Below are 17078 nucleotides of genomic sequence, written 5' to 3'. Positions count from 1 at the left end.
ATACCTGAAGCAAAAAACAGTAGAGATGAAAAAATAAGTAGGTAAATGTACAATTATAGTGAGAACTTCAACAACCCATTCTCAGCGATTGATAGAAGTACAAGGTGTGATCAAACAATATGGGGAATGTTTAAATAAAATTATTACCGTAAAAAACACATTGCCATTAATCCCCCTCAAAATACTACCCCTCACTTTGAACACACTTATTGTTCTTGCCACTTTCTGAACCAGTTCTGTAAGTCCTCTTTCATGAGTATCTTTAGTTGTGCTTTTGTGGCTGCCTCGAATCATTTTGACTTTAGGGAAGATCCAGAAGGCTCACGGTGCCAGATCGTTGAATAAGGTGGATGAGGACACGCCGTAATATTTTTATGTGACAAATTGCTGTATACCGGAAGTGATGTGTGACACGGAGTGTTGTCATGATGGAGGATGATTTATGGCACACTTTAAAACACCTTCTCTCAACTGTAGCTCACACCTGACTGACTGTGCCGAACAAGTTGAAACTTATCACGCATTGTTACTAAGGTTCAGAGCGCTGCTTCCGTATTGAAGATCCCTGCCTTTCCATTGGATGGCACTCAGCAGCAGCATTCACTGTATCTTTTGATCACAGTGGACAGGCTCTGTGTCACACATCATTTCTGGTATACGGCAGTTTCTGTCAAAAACATTACAGTGTGTCCTCATCACAGTGTGTCCTTATTCACTGGATCTGACACTTCTGGCTCTTCCCCAAAGTCAAAATGACCATGAAAGGTAAATGTTTTGAATCAATTCAGGACAACAAGGCAGCCACGACAGCGCAACTGAAGACACTCACGAAAGAGGACTTCCAGAACTGTTTCAGAAAGTGGCAAGAACGATGGGATAAGTGTGTTCAAAGTGAGCGGGAGTATTTTGAGGGGGATTAATGGTACTGTCTTTTACTGTAATAAATTTTATTAATACAAACATTCACCGTATTTTTTTTATCACACCTTATACTTGACAAAACCAGCAAGGATATAGAACTGAATACTACAAATCAACATCTAATAAACACTTGTAGAATGCAGCAGAATACATACTCTCTCAAGTGCCACGCAACAGACTGTGTCCTGGATCATAAAACAAACCTCAACAGATTTAAAATAATTGAAATCATACAGAGTTGTCTTCATTGACCATAATGGAATCAAATTAGAAACCAATAATAGAGATAACAAAAAAAATATCCAAACCATGAAAATTAACACACTTTTAAGTAATGGGTCAAAGAGGAACTCTCAAGAGAAATTATTAAAAATACATAAACTGAATGAAGACGAAAATAAAATACAGCATACCAAAATATGTGGGAGGCAACTAAAGCAGTGCCAACAGGGAAATTTATAGCACTAAATGCTGCCGAAAGAAGAAATAGAAGACAGATTATGACTATCAGGAATGAAACAGGGTATCACTCCAGATTGTGCTGCAGCCATTAAAAGCATAATAAGGAAATACTGTGAACACCTTTATGTCCGTATTCACTCAGATGAAATGAGTCAGTATCTACAGAAGCACGAACTACCAAAACTCACCATAAACAAATGGAAAATCTGAATAGCCTATATATTAAATAAATTGAATCCATTATTTAAAAACTTCCAAACAGAAATCTCTAGGCTCAGATACTTTTACTGGGAAATTCTATCAAATGTTTAAATGAACAGTCAACATCAGGTTTTCACAATCTCTTTCAAAGTATAGAATGGAACACTTCCAAATTCATTTTATGAAGTTGGTATTTCCCTGATATAAAAAAGAATACAAATATTGAAACCTACATTATCAATATTTCTCATGAATATAGAAGTTCTGGAGGCTAGAAGTCCAAAATCAAGGTATTAGCAGGATCACACTCTGAAGCCTGTAGAAGAGAATCCTTCCTTACCTTTTTGTAGCTTCTGGTGGCTGCCAGCAATCCTTGGTATTATTTGGCCTGCAACTGCATCACTCTAGTTTCTGCCTCCATTTCTACACAGTGTTCTTCCCTGTGTATATAAGCTCTCTCCATCCTCATAAGACATTACTCATTAGATTTAGGGTTCAGTATGGCTACTTGTTAACTTGATTACATCTGCAAAGACCCTACTTATAAATAATATCACATTCATAGGTACCACAGGTTAGGAATTCAGCATATCTTTTGCAGGGGACACAATTCATTCTACAACAAAAGCTAAAGAAGAAAAATCACATGATCATATAACTGATACAGAAAAATTATTTGACAAAATTCACTTTTTTTTTTTTTTTTTTTAAAGATTTTATGGGGCAAGGGGAACAGGACTTTATTGGGGAACAGTGTGTACTTCCAGGATTTTTTTCCAAGTCACGTTGTTGTCCTTTCAGTCTTAGTTGTGGAGGGTGCAGCTCAGCTCCAGGTCCAGTTGCCATTGCTAGTTGCAGGGGGCGCAGCCCACCATCCCTTGCAGGAGTAGAACCGGCAACCTTGTGGTTGAGAGCCCGCACTCCAACCAACTGAGCCATCCGGGAGCTCAGTGGCAGCTCAGCTCAAGGTGCCGTGTTTAATCTTAGTTGCAGGAGGCGCTGCCCACCATCCCTTGTGGAACTCAAGGAATCAAACTGGGAACCTTGTGGTTGAGAACCCACACTCCAACCAACTGAGCCATCCTGGAGGCAGCTCAACTCAAGGTGCCATGTTCAATTTTAGTTGCAGGGGGCAGAGCCTACCATCCCTTGCGGGACTAGAGGAGTTGAACTGGCAACCTTGTGGTTGAGAGCCCACTGGCCCATGTGGGAATTGAACCGGCAGCCTTCGGAGTTAGGAGCACGGAGCTGCAACCGCCTGAGCCACCAGGCCAGTCCTCAACACTTTTTTGTGATAAAAACTCTGAAAAATAAGATAAAGACTTTCTCAACTTGATAAAGTCTATAAAAAACGTAGTTGAGATTACACTTATTGGTGAGAGACTGAATGCTTTCGACCTGAGATTAACAAAAAGACCAGGCTATCACTCTTACTCCACATTGAACTAGAAGTTCTAGCTGCACCGTAAGGCAAGAAAAAGATAAGACTATACAGGTTGGAAAGGAATAAATAAAACTGTCTTGATTTGCAGATGATGTCATTGTCTCTGTAGAAAATCTCAAGGGATTCTTTGAAAAAACTCTAGGAACTAGTAAATTCAGCAAAGTCACAGGACACGGTATCATCAGTTGTAATTTTAGATACTTGGAATGACCTTATGATTTTGAAAACATAATGCCATTTATAGTTCTCCCCAAAATGATATACTTAGGTATAAATCTAGCAAAACATGTTCAAGTTGTGTTTGCTAAAAACTGCAAACTACTATGAAAGAAACAAAAAAGCATCTAAATAAATGAAGAGACATACAATGTTCATGGATTAGAAAACTCAACATAAAGGTATCAATTCTCCCTAGATTGATCAATAAGTTTAATACAGTTCCTACCAAAATCACAGAAATGTTTTTGTAAACATGGTAAAGCTTATTTTAAACTTTATGTGAAAAGGCACAGGAGCAAGAATAAGTAAAATAATCATGAAAAATTAATCATTCTTACCAATATTAAAGCCTGTGATTTAGCTACGGTAATCACAACTTTGTGGTATTTGCAGGGGACAGATGTATATATGACTGTAATAGAATAGAAAATGCAGAAATAGATGCACACAAACATGCTCGACTGATTTTTGACCAGAGTGCAGAAGCTATTCAGTGGTGAAGGAAAGTCCTTTTAACAAATGATGCTAGACACCTGTAAGTTCAAAAACAAAACAACCCACAACCTCCACTTAATCCTCACATCTTGTACAAAACTGAACTCAAAATGAATAACAGGTTTAAATATGAAATGTAAAACTGTAAAACTTTTAGAAGAATACCTGGTATAAAGTTGCCTGGGCCTAGGACGTAATGAACAGTTCTTAGATATGACACTAAAAACATCTATGAAGGAAAAAAAAAAAGAATAAATTGGGCTTCATAAAAACTTTTTAGGGGCCGGCCCGGTGGCTCAGGTGGTTAGAGCTCCGTGCTCCTAACTCCGAAGGCTGCCCACATGGGCCAGTGGGCTCTCAACCACAAGGTTGCCAGTTCAATTCCTCGAGTCCCGCAAGGGATGGTGGGCTCTGCCCCCTGCAACTAAGATTGAACACGGCACCTTGAGCTGAGCTGCCTCCCGGATGGCTCAGTTGTTGGTTGGAGCACGGGCTCTCAACCACAGGGTTGCCAGTTCAATTCCTCGAGTCCCGCAAGGGATGGTGGGCAGCGCCCCCTGCAACTAAAATTGAACATGGCACCTTGAACTGAGCTACTGCTGAGCTCCCGGATGGCTCAGTTGGTTGGAGTGTGTCCTCTGAACCACAAGGTTGCCGGTTTGACTCCCGCAAGGGATGGTGGGCTGTGCCCCCTGCAACTAGCAACGGCAACTGGACCTGTAGCTGAGCTGCACCCTCCACAACTAAGACTGAAAGGACAACAACTTGAAGCTGAACAGCACCCTCCACAACTAAGATTGAAAGGACAACAACTTGACTTAAATAAATAAATAAATAAATAAAACTTTTTATCTGTGAAAGACCTCGTTAGGAGGATGAAAAGAAAAGCTATAAACTGCGTGGAAATATTAGCAAACCACATATCTCGTACAGAACTCATATCTAGAATATATATTAGGAAGTCTTAAAACTTAACAGTAAATAAAAACAATAATCCAATTAGAAATGGAGGAAGGCATAAAGACATTTCACCGAAGAGGTATACACCATTGACAAGCACATGAGATATTCAAGGGAACATAAAGCATAGTCCTTTTGTGTGGGCTGCACAAAGTTGTCCTGTGTGGAGAGGAGGTTGGGGTACAGGTAACTTTACAATGAAGACACCTGACACCACCTCAGCTAGGTGAAAATAATATGCACCCATCACAGGCTACGAGAGCAATTGTACTTCCCCGTATGTCTCTCAAAAACATAACTACAGTCTAACCCTAAGAAAAACATTAGACACATCCAAATAGAAAGGCATCCTACAAAATACTTGATCAGTACTCTTCAAAACTGTCAAAGTCATCAGAAGCAAGGAAAGTCGGAGAAATAATCAAGCCAAGAGGAGTCTAGGGAGATAAGTAAATGTAATGAGGTGTCTGGATTGGATTCGGGAACAGAAAACAACCTCTTTTTTTTTTTTTTTTTCCTAAGTTAACCTCACCAGCCATTAGAGAAATTTAAATTGAGATGTCACTACACACTTACCAAAACAGCTAAAATAAAATACTGATAGTGCCAAATGCTGGTGAGGATATGGAGAAACTAGATCTCATACATTCCTTTGAGCTTTTTTAATATGTTATGCCACTGCTTGCTGGCCTCCATTATTTCTCCTGAGAACTCATTTTACTGGGGTTACCTTGTAAGTGATGCATCATTTTTCCTCTTGTTACTTTTAAGATTTTCGCAACTTTGACTTAATATTTTTACTATGATGTGTCTTTTTGTGGGTATTTTTGCATTTATCATACTTGGAATTCCTTGAGCTCCCTGGATGTATAAGTTGTTTTTGTGTGTGTATGTGTGGAGGGGGTGGGGTTTCAGTAAATTTGAGAAATTTTCGGCCATTTTTTATCTTGGAATATTCTTCCTTCTCCTTTCTCTTTTCCTTCTTGTATTCCCAGTACACATATGTTGGTGCTTTTAGTGGTGTCTCACATTTGTCTGAGGCCCTGTTCATTATTCTTCAGTCTTTTTCTCTCAGCTCTTCAGCTTGCATAATATCTGTCGATCTGTCTTCAAATTTGCTAATTCCTTTTCGTACCAGTTCAGATCTGTTGATCCCCTGTAGTGGATTTTGTAAATTTTTATTTATTGTACTTTTCAATTCTAGAATTTCTGTTTGTTAGTTTTTTTCCTTTCTCTTTGACATTTTCTATTTAATGTGACATGATCATCATACCTTTTACTTCACTCATGCTTTTCTTTCATTCCGTGAATTTACTTATAATGGCTACTTTTTTCCAGTAAGTCTGACATTGGTCACTCTCACAAGCAGTTTCTGGTGCCTTCATTCCCCCCACCCCATGGATGCGTCATGCTTTTCCTGTTTCCTTTGCCTGCGTCTTTTTTGTTGGAAACTGAATACTGTAGATAATTTTATAGCATCTCTGGGTACTGGTCTTCATTCTCTCCCCCCCCCCCCCGTTACTATTTGCTTGTTTATTTGTTTAGTGACTGCTGGGATTGTTTTAATGAAGTCTTACCACCTCTACCCCCACCACCCAGTGTTCAGCCTCTAATGTTCCTCCTCAGGGAGTCATAGCATCCAGTGTGCCCACAGTCATCCTGGGAAAGAGTGGAACTGGGTTCTACCCAGCTGATAAACTTCACAAATTGTTTGTCATTTGCTCTACTAGAACAGAGCACATGCTGGAGTTTGCCCTGTAACAGAAATTAAATTCCTCTGCAAACTAACCCAGTCGAATGGTAGCTGATTGCCACAGTAATTTGTGAGGTTGGTGTTTGGTATTTGTTCTGACCCCGGGAGGGCTTCTCCCCCTCCCCACTCTGTTTTCTCCTGCAAACTAGTCAGCCCATAGTCTAGGCTGTGTCTTCATTAGATGTAAGAATTTCCTCTCCTGTGTTGCACTACAGCCTCTCACTGTTCGTGGGAGCACCTTTCTGTTTGAACTTCACACCATTTTGCAAATGGAGTCCATCCCTCTGGGAAGAGATTAGAAGCTACCAGTTTTATGGCCTGTTTCTCCCCACAGGCAGACTCTCTGAACTTAGGTCTATGGAGACGGGGGTGGAGACACTGGCCACCTTCTCTGAGTAATAAACACCCAGTTCTCTAGACGGTGAGTGAGTGCTGAGTGCAGGGGCAGAGGACTGAGCAGCTGGGAGCCTCCTGGCTTGCCTCAAAGAGGGCTCCCAGCGCCCCAGTGTTCTCAGCGCATCTTGCCTCAGGAACAGTCCATTCCACAAGTGGGGGTTGAGCAGAAGGGAGCCCCCACATCTTGATTGTACTCACCTGTGACGTACATGCAGTGGAGGCAGGATAAGAAGTGCTGTTCCTCCTGGGCAGAAAGCCCTCTGCCCAGCTGGAGGGAGGGGTGCCCTGCATAGCCGTCTGCAGTGGGCTCTGCCTCACTGAGCTGGGAGGGAGGAGGAGAGGGAACAGTCTGTCCAGACACCACAGACTTGCTGTTCTTACCACATTTTAGTATGTTTCTGCATTTGCTATTTGCCCTTAGGACCTTTCCCAGAGTTTAGATGGGGTTTTTATTTTAATTTTCACCAGTCTCACTGGGGAGCAAGTTAGCAGAGCACTCTCATACAGCAAGTGAACTCTCGTACATGGCTGAGCTACTCTAGAAATTCTTTGGCGGTTTCATAAAAACAAAATATACCCTTTCTATATGATCTGACAGTTGCACTCCTGAGCACTTATCCAAGAAGAAGAAAACCTGTGTCCACACAAAAATCTGTACACTGGTGTTCATAGCAACTTTTTGTAATAGCCCAAAACTGAAAACAACACAGGTGACTGTCAATAGACAAATGATTCAACCACCTGGTACCATTGACTCAGGAATGCAAAGGGAAGAACTTGCTGTGGGACAGCTTGGGTCGGTCTCGAGGGCATACACTTGTGCTTGGTGGGGAAAGCTGGCCTTAAAGGGACACCCACAATCTGAGTCCTATCTGACAAACTGATACAGATGGAGAATGATTGGGGGTAATGTGGGAAGGGGTGGTGTGGCCGTAAGATGTAGCATGGGAGACCTCTGTGTTGCTGTGTACTAGCTCTGAGTCTCGCAGTGGTGATCACGTGAATCTGCGCACATGACAAATTACAAAGAACTACACTCACACTGCACATCAGGAATGATTTCCTGGGTTTGAACTGTACTATAGTTATGATGGAAGATGTAACCAGTGGGACAAACTTGACCTCTCTTTACTGTCTTGTTCTAATACCTTTATTGAGGTGTAATTTACGTAGCATACAATTCACCTGTTAAAATGTACAATTCCATTTTTAGTGTATTCACAGAGTTGTGCACATCACTAGTTTTAAAACATTTTTATCATCCCAGTAAGAGACTCTACACCCCTTGACCTTCATCCCCAGTCTCGCCATCTTCACTCCTTCCTCACCCCAACCCTAGGCAGCATCTGACCTACTTTCCATTTCTTGATTTCCCAATGCTGGAGATTTCATATGCGTGGAATCATAATCCACAGTCTGTGTGACTGGCTCATTTCACTGAGCATAATGTTTTCAAGGTACATCCATGTTGTAGCACGTATCAGTACATCATTCCTTTTTCTTGCCAAATAATAATGTAGTTTATGGATATACCCATTTTATCCACTCATCACTTGGGCATTTGTGTGTTTCCATGTGTTAATGATTATGAAAATGATGCTATGAGCATTTGTGTACAAATTTTTGTGTGGATATCTGTTTTCATTTCTCTTGGGAATGAAATTTCTGGGTTGTTTAGTGACTCTGTATTTAACCTTTAAGGAACTGCTAGACTTTTCCAAAGCGAATACATTTTACTTTCCCATCAGCAATACATGAGGCATCTGATTTCTCCACGTCCTCACCATGACTTACCCGGTTTCTGATTTATCACATGCTGGTGGGTGGGAAGTAGTACCTCAGTGGGGCTTTGATTGGCATTTCCCTAATGCCTCATGATACTGAACATCTTTATGTCTATTTGGATTCTTTGCCCTTTTAACTGTGGTTTGTCTTTTTATTATTGAGTTGTAAGACTTCCTAGATAAAAGTCTCTTATCAGATATATCTCTCTATTATCTTCGCAACTTCCTATGAATCTTTATTTCAAACTAAAAAGTGTTTTTAACGCTTATAATGAAATACACAATACATCTAAAAAATGAAATCTGTAGGTCAGCACACTGTCAGTGTCGTGGCTGTGATGCTGTGTGTGGTTTGCAGGGTGTTGCTGTTGGGGAGCTGGGTTAAGGGCGCACTGGGTCTCTGTTATTTCATACAACTGCATGAAAGGCCACAGTTACCTCAGAAAGTTTAAAGATTGCTTAATCATAGGCATGCTAATATTTGCCTGCTAAATAGGTTGTTTTTTTTTAATTGATGGACTTTTTAGAACAGTGATAGATTCACAACAAAATTGAGCAGAAGATACAGACATTTCCCATACACACCCCGTCACCACACGCACAGCCTGCCCCACTTTCAGCATCCCCACCACGGTGCTGCGTTTGTTACATTACCCAAAGGTCATCATTTACACTAGGGTTCAGTCTGGGTGATACACATTCTACGGGTTTTGACAAATCAGATTGGCTTTTTAAAGATTAATTTTTTAAATAATAAAATAATTTTTTAATTCTTAAAAATAATTTTTAATTATCCATCTAGTGTGTAAATATATTTTGTCTTAATTACACAATAATTAAAACTTCCCAGGTATAGCTAAATTCACTTTTGACAAGTACCCCTCAATTCTAGTTTGTCTCTCTCTAGTACAAATGATCCATTTCAAATATCATGTTTCCCCGAAAATAAGACTGACCCGGACAGTCAGCTCTGATGCGTCATTTGGAGCAAAAATTAATATAAGACTTATGTTAATTTTTGCTCCAAATGACGCATCAGAGCTGATTGTCCGGGTCAGTCTTATTTTCGGGGAAACACGGTATATTCTACAATTCTGATTTCTGGACTTTTCTATCCAAGTTTAAACGTTATTCAAATTTGATTCCTGTGATTTCTCAAAGATCTAGATAACACCAAAGAGTTTTTAAGACTTAATGCCCAACTCTCCACATGCTTAACAAGCATCACAAATGAGCAGGGCTCCAACCCACTAAAGATCATTTTCCCTCCTTTAAGAGGTTAGACTAATAACTCGCTGTCTTTTGAACTCACTAGATTATCAGCATGTCTTCAAAGCACTCCTCTGGAGTGCGCAAAAAGAGAGAGCTTTTCTTCATGTTGACCTCTATTCCTCATGACTTAAATGGAAAGCAATTATTTAAAGATACTTAAGTAAAGAAATTCTTTTTTTTTTCAGTTTTTCTTTAGTTTTTTTTTTTTTTTTTTAGATTTTTTTTATTGGGGAAGGGGAACAGAACTTTATTGGGGAACAGTGTGTACTTCCAGGATTTTTTCCAAGTCAGGTTGTCCTTTCAATCGTAGTTGTGGAGGGTGCAGCTCAGCTGTCCAGTTACCAGTTGTTAGTTGCAGGGGGCGCAGCCCACCATCCCTTGCAGGAGTCGAACCGGCAACCTTGTGGTTGGGAGCCCACTGGCCCATGTGGGAATCAAACCGACAGCCTTCGGCGTTAGCAGCACGGAGCTCTAACCACCTGAGCCACTGGGCTGACCCCAATAAAGAAATTCTTGATAAAATAGTAGTGCTTAAGTGGCTTTTCGAACACTAAGCATTTTAGCTTTCTAAAAATTGAATTGTCCTTTTTATTTTTTTGTGGTTTCAGAGGAGAAAAAAGCTATGCTGCAGGAAATAGCTAATCAGAAAGGAGTGTCCTGTCGTGCCCAAGGCTGGAAAGTCCACCTCTGCGCTGCCCAGTTGCTACAGCTGGTAGGTGGAGTGTAGAGTTGTTACATCCTGCTGAAGAGAGGGACAGATGCTGGAGCTCTCTGAATTCACAGAGCATTGTCTTCTGAGTAATTCTGAAACATTCCCAGTTAACATGGGTAATGATAGAATTTTTATGTGTGCTATGTAATATGTAATTATGCTCTAAATACATCTTAGTTCTGGTACCCAGAATCAAAATATACCTGAACACCTGTGGTGTGAGACCTACGGTTAAGTTTCAGTATTATGTGTTGTCATGACTGGTGAAACAGAGAGCCTCAGATGGCCTCACTGGAAGCCCCTCGTACCCACTCTTCTCCTTATCCCTGGGACCAGGCACAGTTCCCTCTTCTCGCTGAGCATTAGCCTTCAGTTCGCTGCCAACGTGTGATGTTCAGATAAGCCAGTCACATCCTCCTGGGAACCAGGGACCCTCTCCTTCTTGACACTGCAGCACCTGCCTCCTGCAGCCCCTGCTTGTTCACTCTGTTCCTGAGTACAACCCCCGTGGCCACGGATGGCATGCAGTGTCTTCCTCCCCTGGGCTGTGAGCACACTGACTAGTAAACTGAGATTGATCTCGTCTCTCCAGTGTCAGTGGGGGCTCAACCATTTCCAGAACCCTAGGGCAGGAATCTCTCCCTCACCAACAAGGTGAGGGTGAGACGATCAAGACAACCTCATGAAATTTTTCTGTCTTTGGAGTAGCTGTGATCTGAAAAACATTGTCTGTTACAAGTATATTAAAAAAAAATTTAAAAAGTAGTGCCATGGCTAGGTTCATAATTATCAGAGAAGCACATTTCTGTGAAACTTGTTGACTTGTTTTCCAGACAAATTATAAATTTACCCTTGGAGATGGGCTCTGAATTACAGCAAATTGTAATGTGAATTGTTATTGATCAGTTTCCGTTACTGAAGCTTCCGTACACCTTAGTCATTGAGAAGAAGGATTTCATCACCCGAATAGCCCTCATACTGGTTTACAAGGGGATTCAAGTGGGTGTATTTGCCTGAAGTTGAGAAAGAAAAGTATCTCTGAAGTCACGATGCCTTCCCCTTGTGTGTTGCAGACGAATCTTGAACATGATGTTTATGAAAGACTCACCAACCTGCAGGAAGGGATTATCCCAAAGAAAAAGGCAGCAACCGATGATGACCTGCACCGAATAAATGAGCTAATCCAGGTTTGAATGAGCCCTTCCCCTTTTAATCATCCGCTTTATGGAGTTGTATACTGTAAAATCTGGCTTCTCCTTTTCCCTCCCTCATCCGCTAATACCTTTAATAAAAACCAATTGTTTGCTTCAGCCTACATTACCAAGAAACACTAAAACATGTATCTATGTGAAAGCCTCAAAATGGCCTCAATCCACAGTCAAGATTACTGGTTACTGATTTCATGTCTTTGTTTCAGGGAAATATGCAGAGGTGTAAACTTGTGATGGATCAAATCAGCGAGGCCAGAGACTCCATGCTTAAGGTTTTAGATCATAAAGATCGTGTCCTAAAGCTTCTGAATAAGAACGGGACTGTCAAGAAGGTATCAAAATTGAAGCGAAAGGAAAAAGTCTAGATCCAGAAGAATCAGAACTTTGCAAACAGAATTTATGAAGAATGATGGGGTTCGGGGGAAGGGTTTGGTTATTTTCAAAATGGAACATTGAAATAAAGGAAGCAATTCTTAATTCACATGTGAAAGCAGAGGGACCCATGGCACCGTGTCACGAGAGGATCAGAGTGGATCTGACACAGTGAATTCCATTCTTCCAGGCATCTCCCTCTTAAACTTGCTGTGTTATAAATGACTCCCAGTGCCTCCGTGTCTACCAGTAGGAGTCAGTAACAAGTGATAGCTGGCATTTTCCAGCTTTCTGGTTTGTAAACTCTGTTTATCTGGTGGATTTCTGTAGGACCCATACTGAGCCTGGACTGAAATTATCCACTTGGACCGTCTGTTATCTACACTGAAAGTCAAACCTCCCCCCGCGCCCCGCCGGTTCTTACTGTCTGGCCTTCAAATGCCTGATGGCCTTTTATGGCAGTGCCATGGCACCCAGAGACCTGCCACGTCTCACACTCTGGAAAGTTTGAATTATCAATTAATGGCATTGCTTAAGAACCATTTCAAAGTGAAATTATTATATTGTCTGTCCTGCGTGTGTCCGAGTTGGGTTTTGTGGAAGTTCAGAGCAGACAGCACCGTAAATTGCTCTGAGAGCCTTGTTCTGAAGGACAGTGTCGGTTCTCTGTACTTCTGTAGCTGGTGTGAGGCTGTTAATTGTATGTACTGCCCATCTCCAGATGCTAATAAAGGACTCAGAGGTTTTGTACATGAGCAGTGTGCATCTTCGTCAAGGTGATCAGCGCTGTACGGAACACAACCTGAGTGTTGACCCTGCTGGAGTTTCTCACACTGTTGAGAGTCTTCTCTGTTAAAGTTCTGTTATTCCACAGAAAGAGTTCTGCTTACCTGGTATTTGAAGGTGTCACAGTGGTGAAGTCTGCTGGCTCGTGGTTATCGTAAATACAAGACTATTGTGCCCCATTGCAGATATAAATTGGTTAGATAGGACCACGAAGGCTGCAGTAGTAAGGGGAGCTTCCAGGAGGGTGGGTTTTCTTCACAGTTACTCCTGCAGCCTGGTCAGGAGTGCTGAGGTAGCCAGGCTTGCTTCCTTTGGGTAAAGGTGGCCACATATCTCTTCTGGCTGATGTTTTCCTTCCAGCTAGACATTTATTTCCAGTTGCCAACTTTGGGCTAGAGCTCTTCCCTTTGCCCTCATCTGAACATATTTGAGATGGGATCTGCCAATTGTGACAGTCTTTGGGACCAATGCTCTTGCTCTGTAGACTGGCTCACCTGTGACAGCCTTCCTCACATTGGAATGGAAAGTTCTCACCTGGTAACGGACTGGTGGAGAGAATCAAAGCAGGCTTCACCTTCCTCTGCTTAGTTAGGACACAAGGCTGCATAGCCTCATCCTAAGGGCCGTGACAGTCGGACTGCGCCACTAGTGTTTCACTGGGGCGTGGAGCCAACTAAGAAGATCACTGACTGTTTACGAGGTGCCAGTGCAGTGTGAGTGCTGGGACCGTGGGTTTGCCTGTCTCGTCTGTGCGTACTGCCCCAGTGATCTTGTGTTCCTGCCTGGTGAAGGACGGTCAGACATTGGGATCCTGCACTGCAAACCCGTTCTCTCTCAAAGTATCATGACCTCCATTTAAACAAAACTTAAGTAAGCCTGGTCAAGCGAAGCTTGTCAATGAGGTTAGAAGAATAGTGTTTTCGGTTTCCTTTCGCCTTATGAGGACAATATGATTAGAAGTTAGGAGAGGCAGGGGGAGATGCCTCTTGCCTAGTGCACAATGTTAAAAAGTTTTATTGGAAACTAATTGACACACAGTAAACTAAACATTTCAAAGTATACATTTTGATAAGATTTGACATACGTGTACACCCTTGAAGCCATCACCACAATCAAGACAGTAAACATATCTGTCAGACCCAAAAGTGGCCTGTGCCTCTGATTTTTCTCACCCTTATCTATCTTCCCATGTTCCGGTAAACAATCTGCTTTCTGTCACTCTAGTTTGCATATTCTGGAATTTTATATGAATTAAATCATCCAGTGTATTCTTTTTTAAGGGAAGGAGTCTGGCTTCTTTTACTTGGCATAATGGAATTTTATGCTGAGAGAGATTCATGTTGCTTGTTTCAATAGTTCTCTTTTTTTTAATTGCTGGTTAGCAAGCATCCCACTGTATGGATATCCCATAAGGTGTTTATCCATTCACCTAGGAAGCGTTCTGGTTGTTAGCAGCTTTGGTTATTACAGATACAACTGCTTGGCACATTGCTGTTCTTTGTATGGACATAAGCCTGTACACAACTTTTTAAATTGGTGGTTTTATGTTAGTTGTGCTTTCCAGAGAGTTACGACCAGGAGATAGTGTTGAGGAGTTGAGAGATTTAGTGGCTCTTGGTCGAAAAAACTATCATTCATATACTTAAAGATTAGAAAGAATTGGAAATATATTTGAGATTAAGACTTGGATTTGGTTTCTGTTCTTTACAGTGAAATAAAAGAAGCATAAATTTGGGGGGAAAGTGTTAATCCACATGTTTGGTCTAGAAAATCTTTCATATTATTTATTTAAACCTAGATACTTTAAATATTAAATAGAAAATGCCTTATATTCATTTTTAGTGATTTTATCATTGTAATAGATACCCAGTTTTAGGCTTTAAAAGTTATTTAGAGGTTATATAGTCCAACCCAACCTGTAATGAAATGGGCACATTTGGAAGGTATTTTTTCGTACTTTCTTGTCAAATATGGCACAGATACACAAAACTACATGAAACAAAACTGTAGCTTCGTAAATTCTTAAAAGAACAACTTTGAAATGAGCATGAAGGGTAAGAAATAGAGCTTGGCTACTGGCAACGGAAGGTTGTCATCGCCAATTCACTGTCAACAAGAGTGCAATTTGGAGAAGAAACTATTCAGTGTAAATAGCTCAACTGTGGAACAGTTTAGCTGTGGGACAGCTCTGGCAAGGCGACCTGGGTGAGAAGGCTCTGGTGTTACAACTCTGGTGTCACAGCTCAGCTCCAGCGAGACAGTTCCACTCTGCTCCAATCAAATGTAACAGCTCCAGCCTGAGAAACTGAGTTCAATGGAAACTGATGAAAGTGTGTGCACCATTGAGGTGGAGGTGAAGATGGCTTATATAGAGAAGAGTGCCCACCCCCGGTCCGTGATTGGTCCATTTCTGTGAAAATGAGGCCTCCAAATCCTCAGTTTGATTAGTCCAAATAGCACCATCCTAATTGGACCGAATGGAGCTACTCTGATTGGTCAGTGAAGATGCAAATGAGGACATAGCTGCACAGCTCCGATTGGTCAAATTTCTTTCCTGGGAGCTCTCATAAGGGTCAACTCAGATGGCAGGAGCACTGTGCCAGGAGGCTTGGCAGCCCAGTCTGTAGACTCTCCCTGAAGTGCAGAGTGTGTGAGCACCTCTGCATACAATGGCTGCTAGATTTTGGTTGTAAATTTGAGCTCAATTAACCACAAGGTATCATTTTTGGCAGATACACTCTTATTGGGGCCAACACTAGTCACCTTAGAAGCCCTGCAACTGCTCCATCCCAATCACAACCCTCTACATCCCTCCAAAATAACCAGTATCTCAAATTTTTAAAAAAATAACCAACTTTATTACATAATAATTACATAAAGTAAAATACCCAAATCTTAAATATACAGTTTTATGTGTTTCAACAAATATATACAACCATAGCTAACATCTGAATAAAGACACATGACATTACCATAACCCCAGAAAAAGTGCCATTTTGTAGTCGGTACACCTCTGTCCCACACCTCCCCCACAAGAGTAAACATTGATCTATCATAGATTTCTTTTGTCTGTTCTTGAACTTCATGTAAATGGAATCATACCATCCACACTTATTTGTGTCTGGCTTTTTTGCTCAACAAGTGGAGATTCATCTATTTGTTGTATGTATCATAAGTTATTTGTTTGTACTGCTGAGTGGTATTCTGTGTGAATATGCAACTGTTTATCCATTTCCCTATTAAAGGACATCTTGATTGCTTCCATTTTTTGACTGTTATGAATAAAGCTGTTATAAACATTTGTATGGAGGTTCATGTGTGGAAATAAATGTTCAAATCAGTTGGGTAAAAACCTAGGATATGATTGCTGGATCATAAAGTAAAACTATGTTTAGTTTTGTAAGAAACTGCTGAACTGTCTTCCAAAGCAGCTGCACCATTTTACCTTCCCACCAGCAATGAATAAGTTCCTCTTACTCCGCGTCCTTGCCAACAGCTAGTGTTGTCAGCGTTTTCTATTTTATCAATTCTAATAGGTGTGTAGTGGTATCATTGTTTTCATTTGCACTTCCCTAATGATACATGATTTAAGCATTTTTTCATACGTTCATTTACCGTTTTTATATCGTTTTTGATGATGTATCTGTTCAGATATTTGCCCATATTTTAATTATGTTGTTTGTCTTCTGACTGAGTTTCAAGAGTTCTTTGTACATTTTGGATGCCAGTCCTTCTTCAGATACATACTTTACAAATATTTTCTCACGTTCTGTGGCTTATCTTTCCATTTACTTAACAGTGCTTTTTGAAGAGCAGAAGTTTTTAATAAAGTACAGTATCACTTTTTTCTTTCATGGATGGTGCTTTTGGGTTATCTAATGACTCATCACCAAACCCAAAATCACCTAAATTTTCTCCTGTGTTTTGTTATAGGAGTTTTTAGTGTTTCATGTTTTAGAGTTAGGTCTACGATGATCCATTTTGGGGTAATTTTTCTGAAAGTTGTAAGGTGTGTGTAAATATTTTTTTTTCTTTTGCATGTGGATGTCCAATTGTTCCAGCACCATTTGTTGAAAAGACTCTCTCCATT

At 40.8% G+C, this 17078-nt stretch overlaps 1 protein-coding gene across 4 annotated transcripts in view; it reads left to right on the top strand.

Annotated features, from left to right (window-relative positions):
* The window catches only part of SAP130 (Sin3A associated protein 130), a 93878-nt gene extending 80921 nt beyond the window's left edge, over positions 1–12957 (top strand). For all 4 annotated transcript variants that reach the window (XM_019718004.2, XM_019718005.2, XM_074334741.1 and 1 more), the window contains exons 19-21: positions 10516–10619; positions 11693–11806; positions 12037–12957. In XM_019718004.2, coding sequence (XP_019573563.1) covers positions 10516–10619; positions 11693–11806; positions 12037–12195 — 377 coding nt within the window. In that variant the 3' untranslated portion in view covers positions 12196–12957. The remainder of the gene's footprint in view (positions 1–10515; positions 10620–11692; positions 11807–12036) is intronic.
* The last annotated feature ends 4121 nt before the right edge of the window (positions 12958–17078 follow it).

Source organism: Rhinolophus sinicus, linkage group LG01 (assembly GCF_036562045.2).
Source record: "Rhinolophus sinicus isolate RSC01 linkage group LG01, ASM3656204v1, whole genome shotgun sequence".
NCBI lineage: Eukaryota > Metazoa > Chordata > Mammalia > Chiroptera > Rhinolophidae > Rhinolophus > Rhinolophus sinicus.
Note: the sequence above shows the minus strand (reverse complement) of the source record. Positions and strands in the feature narration are given on the sequence as shown.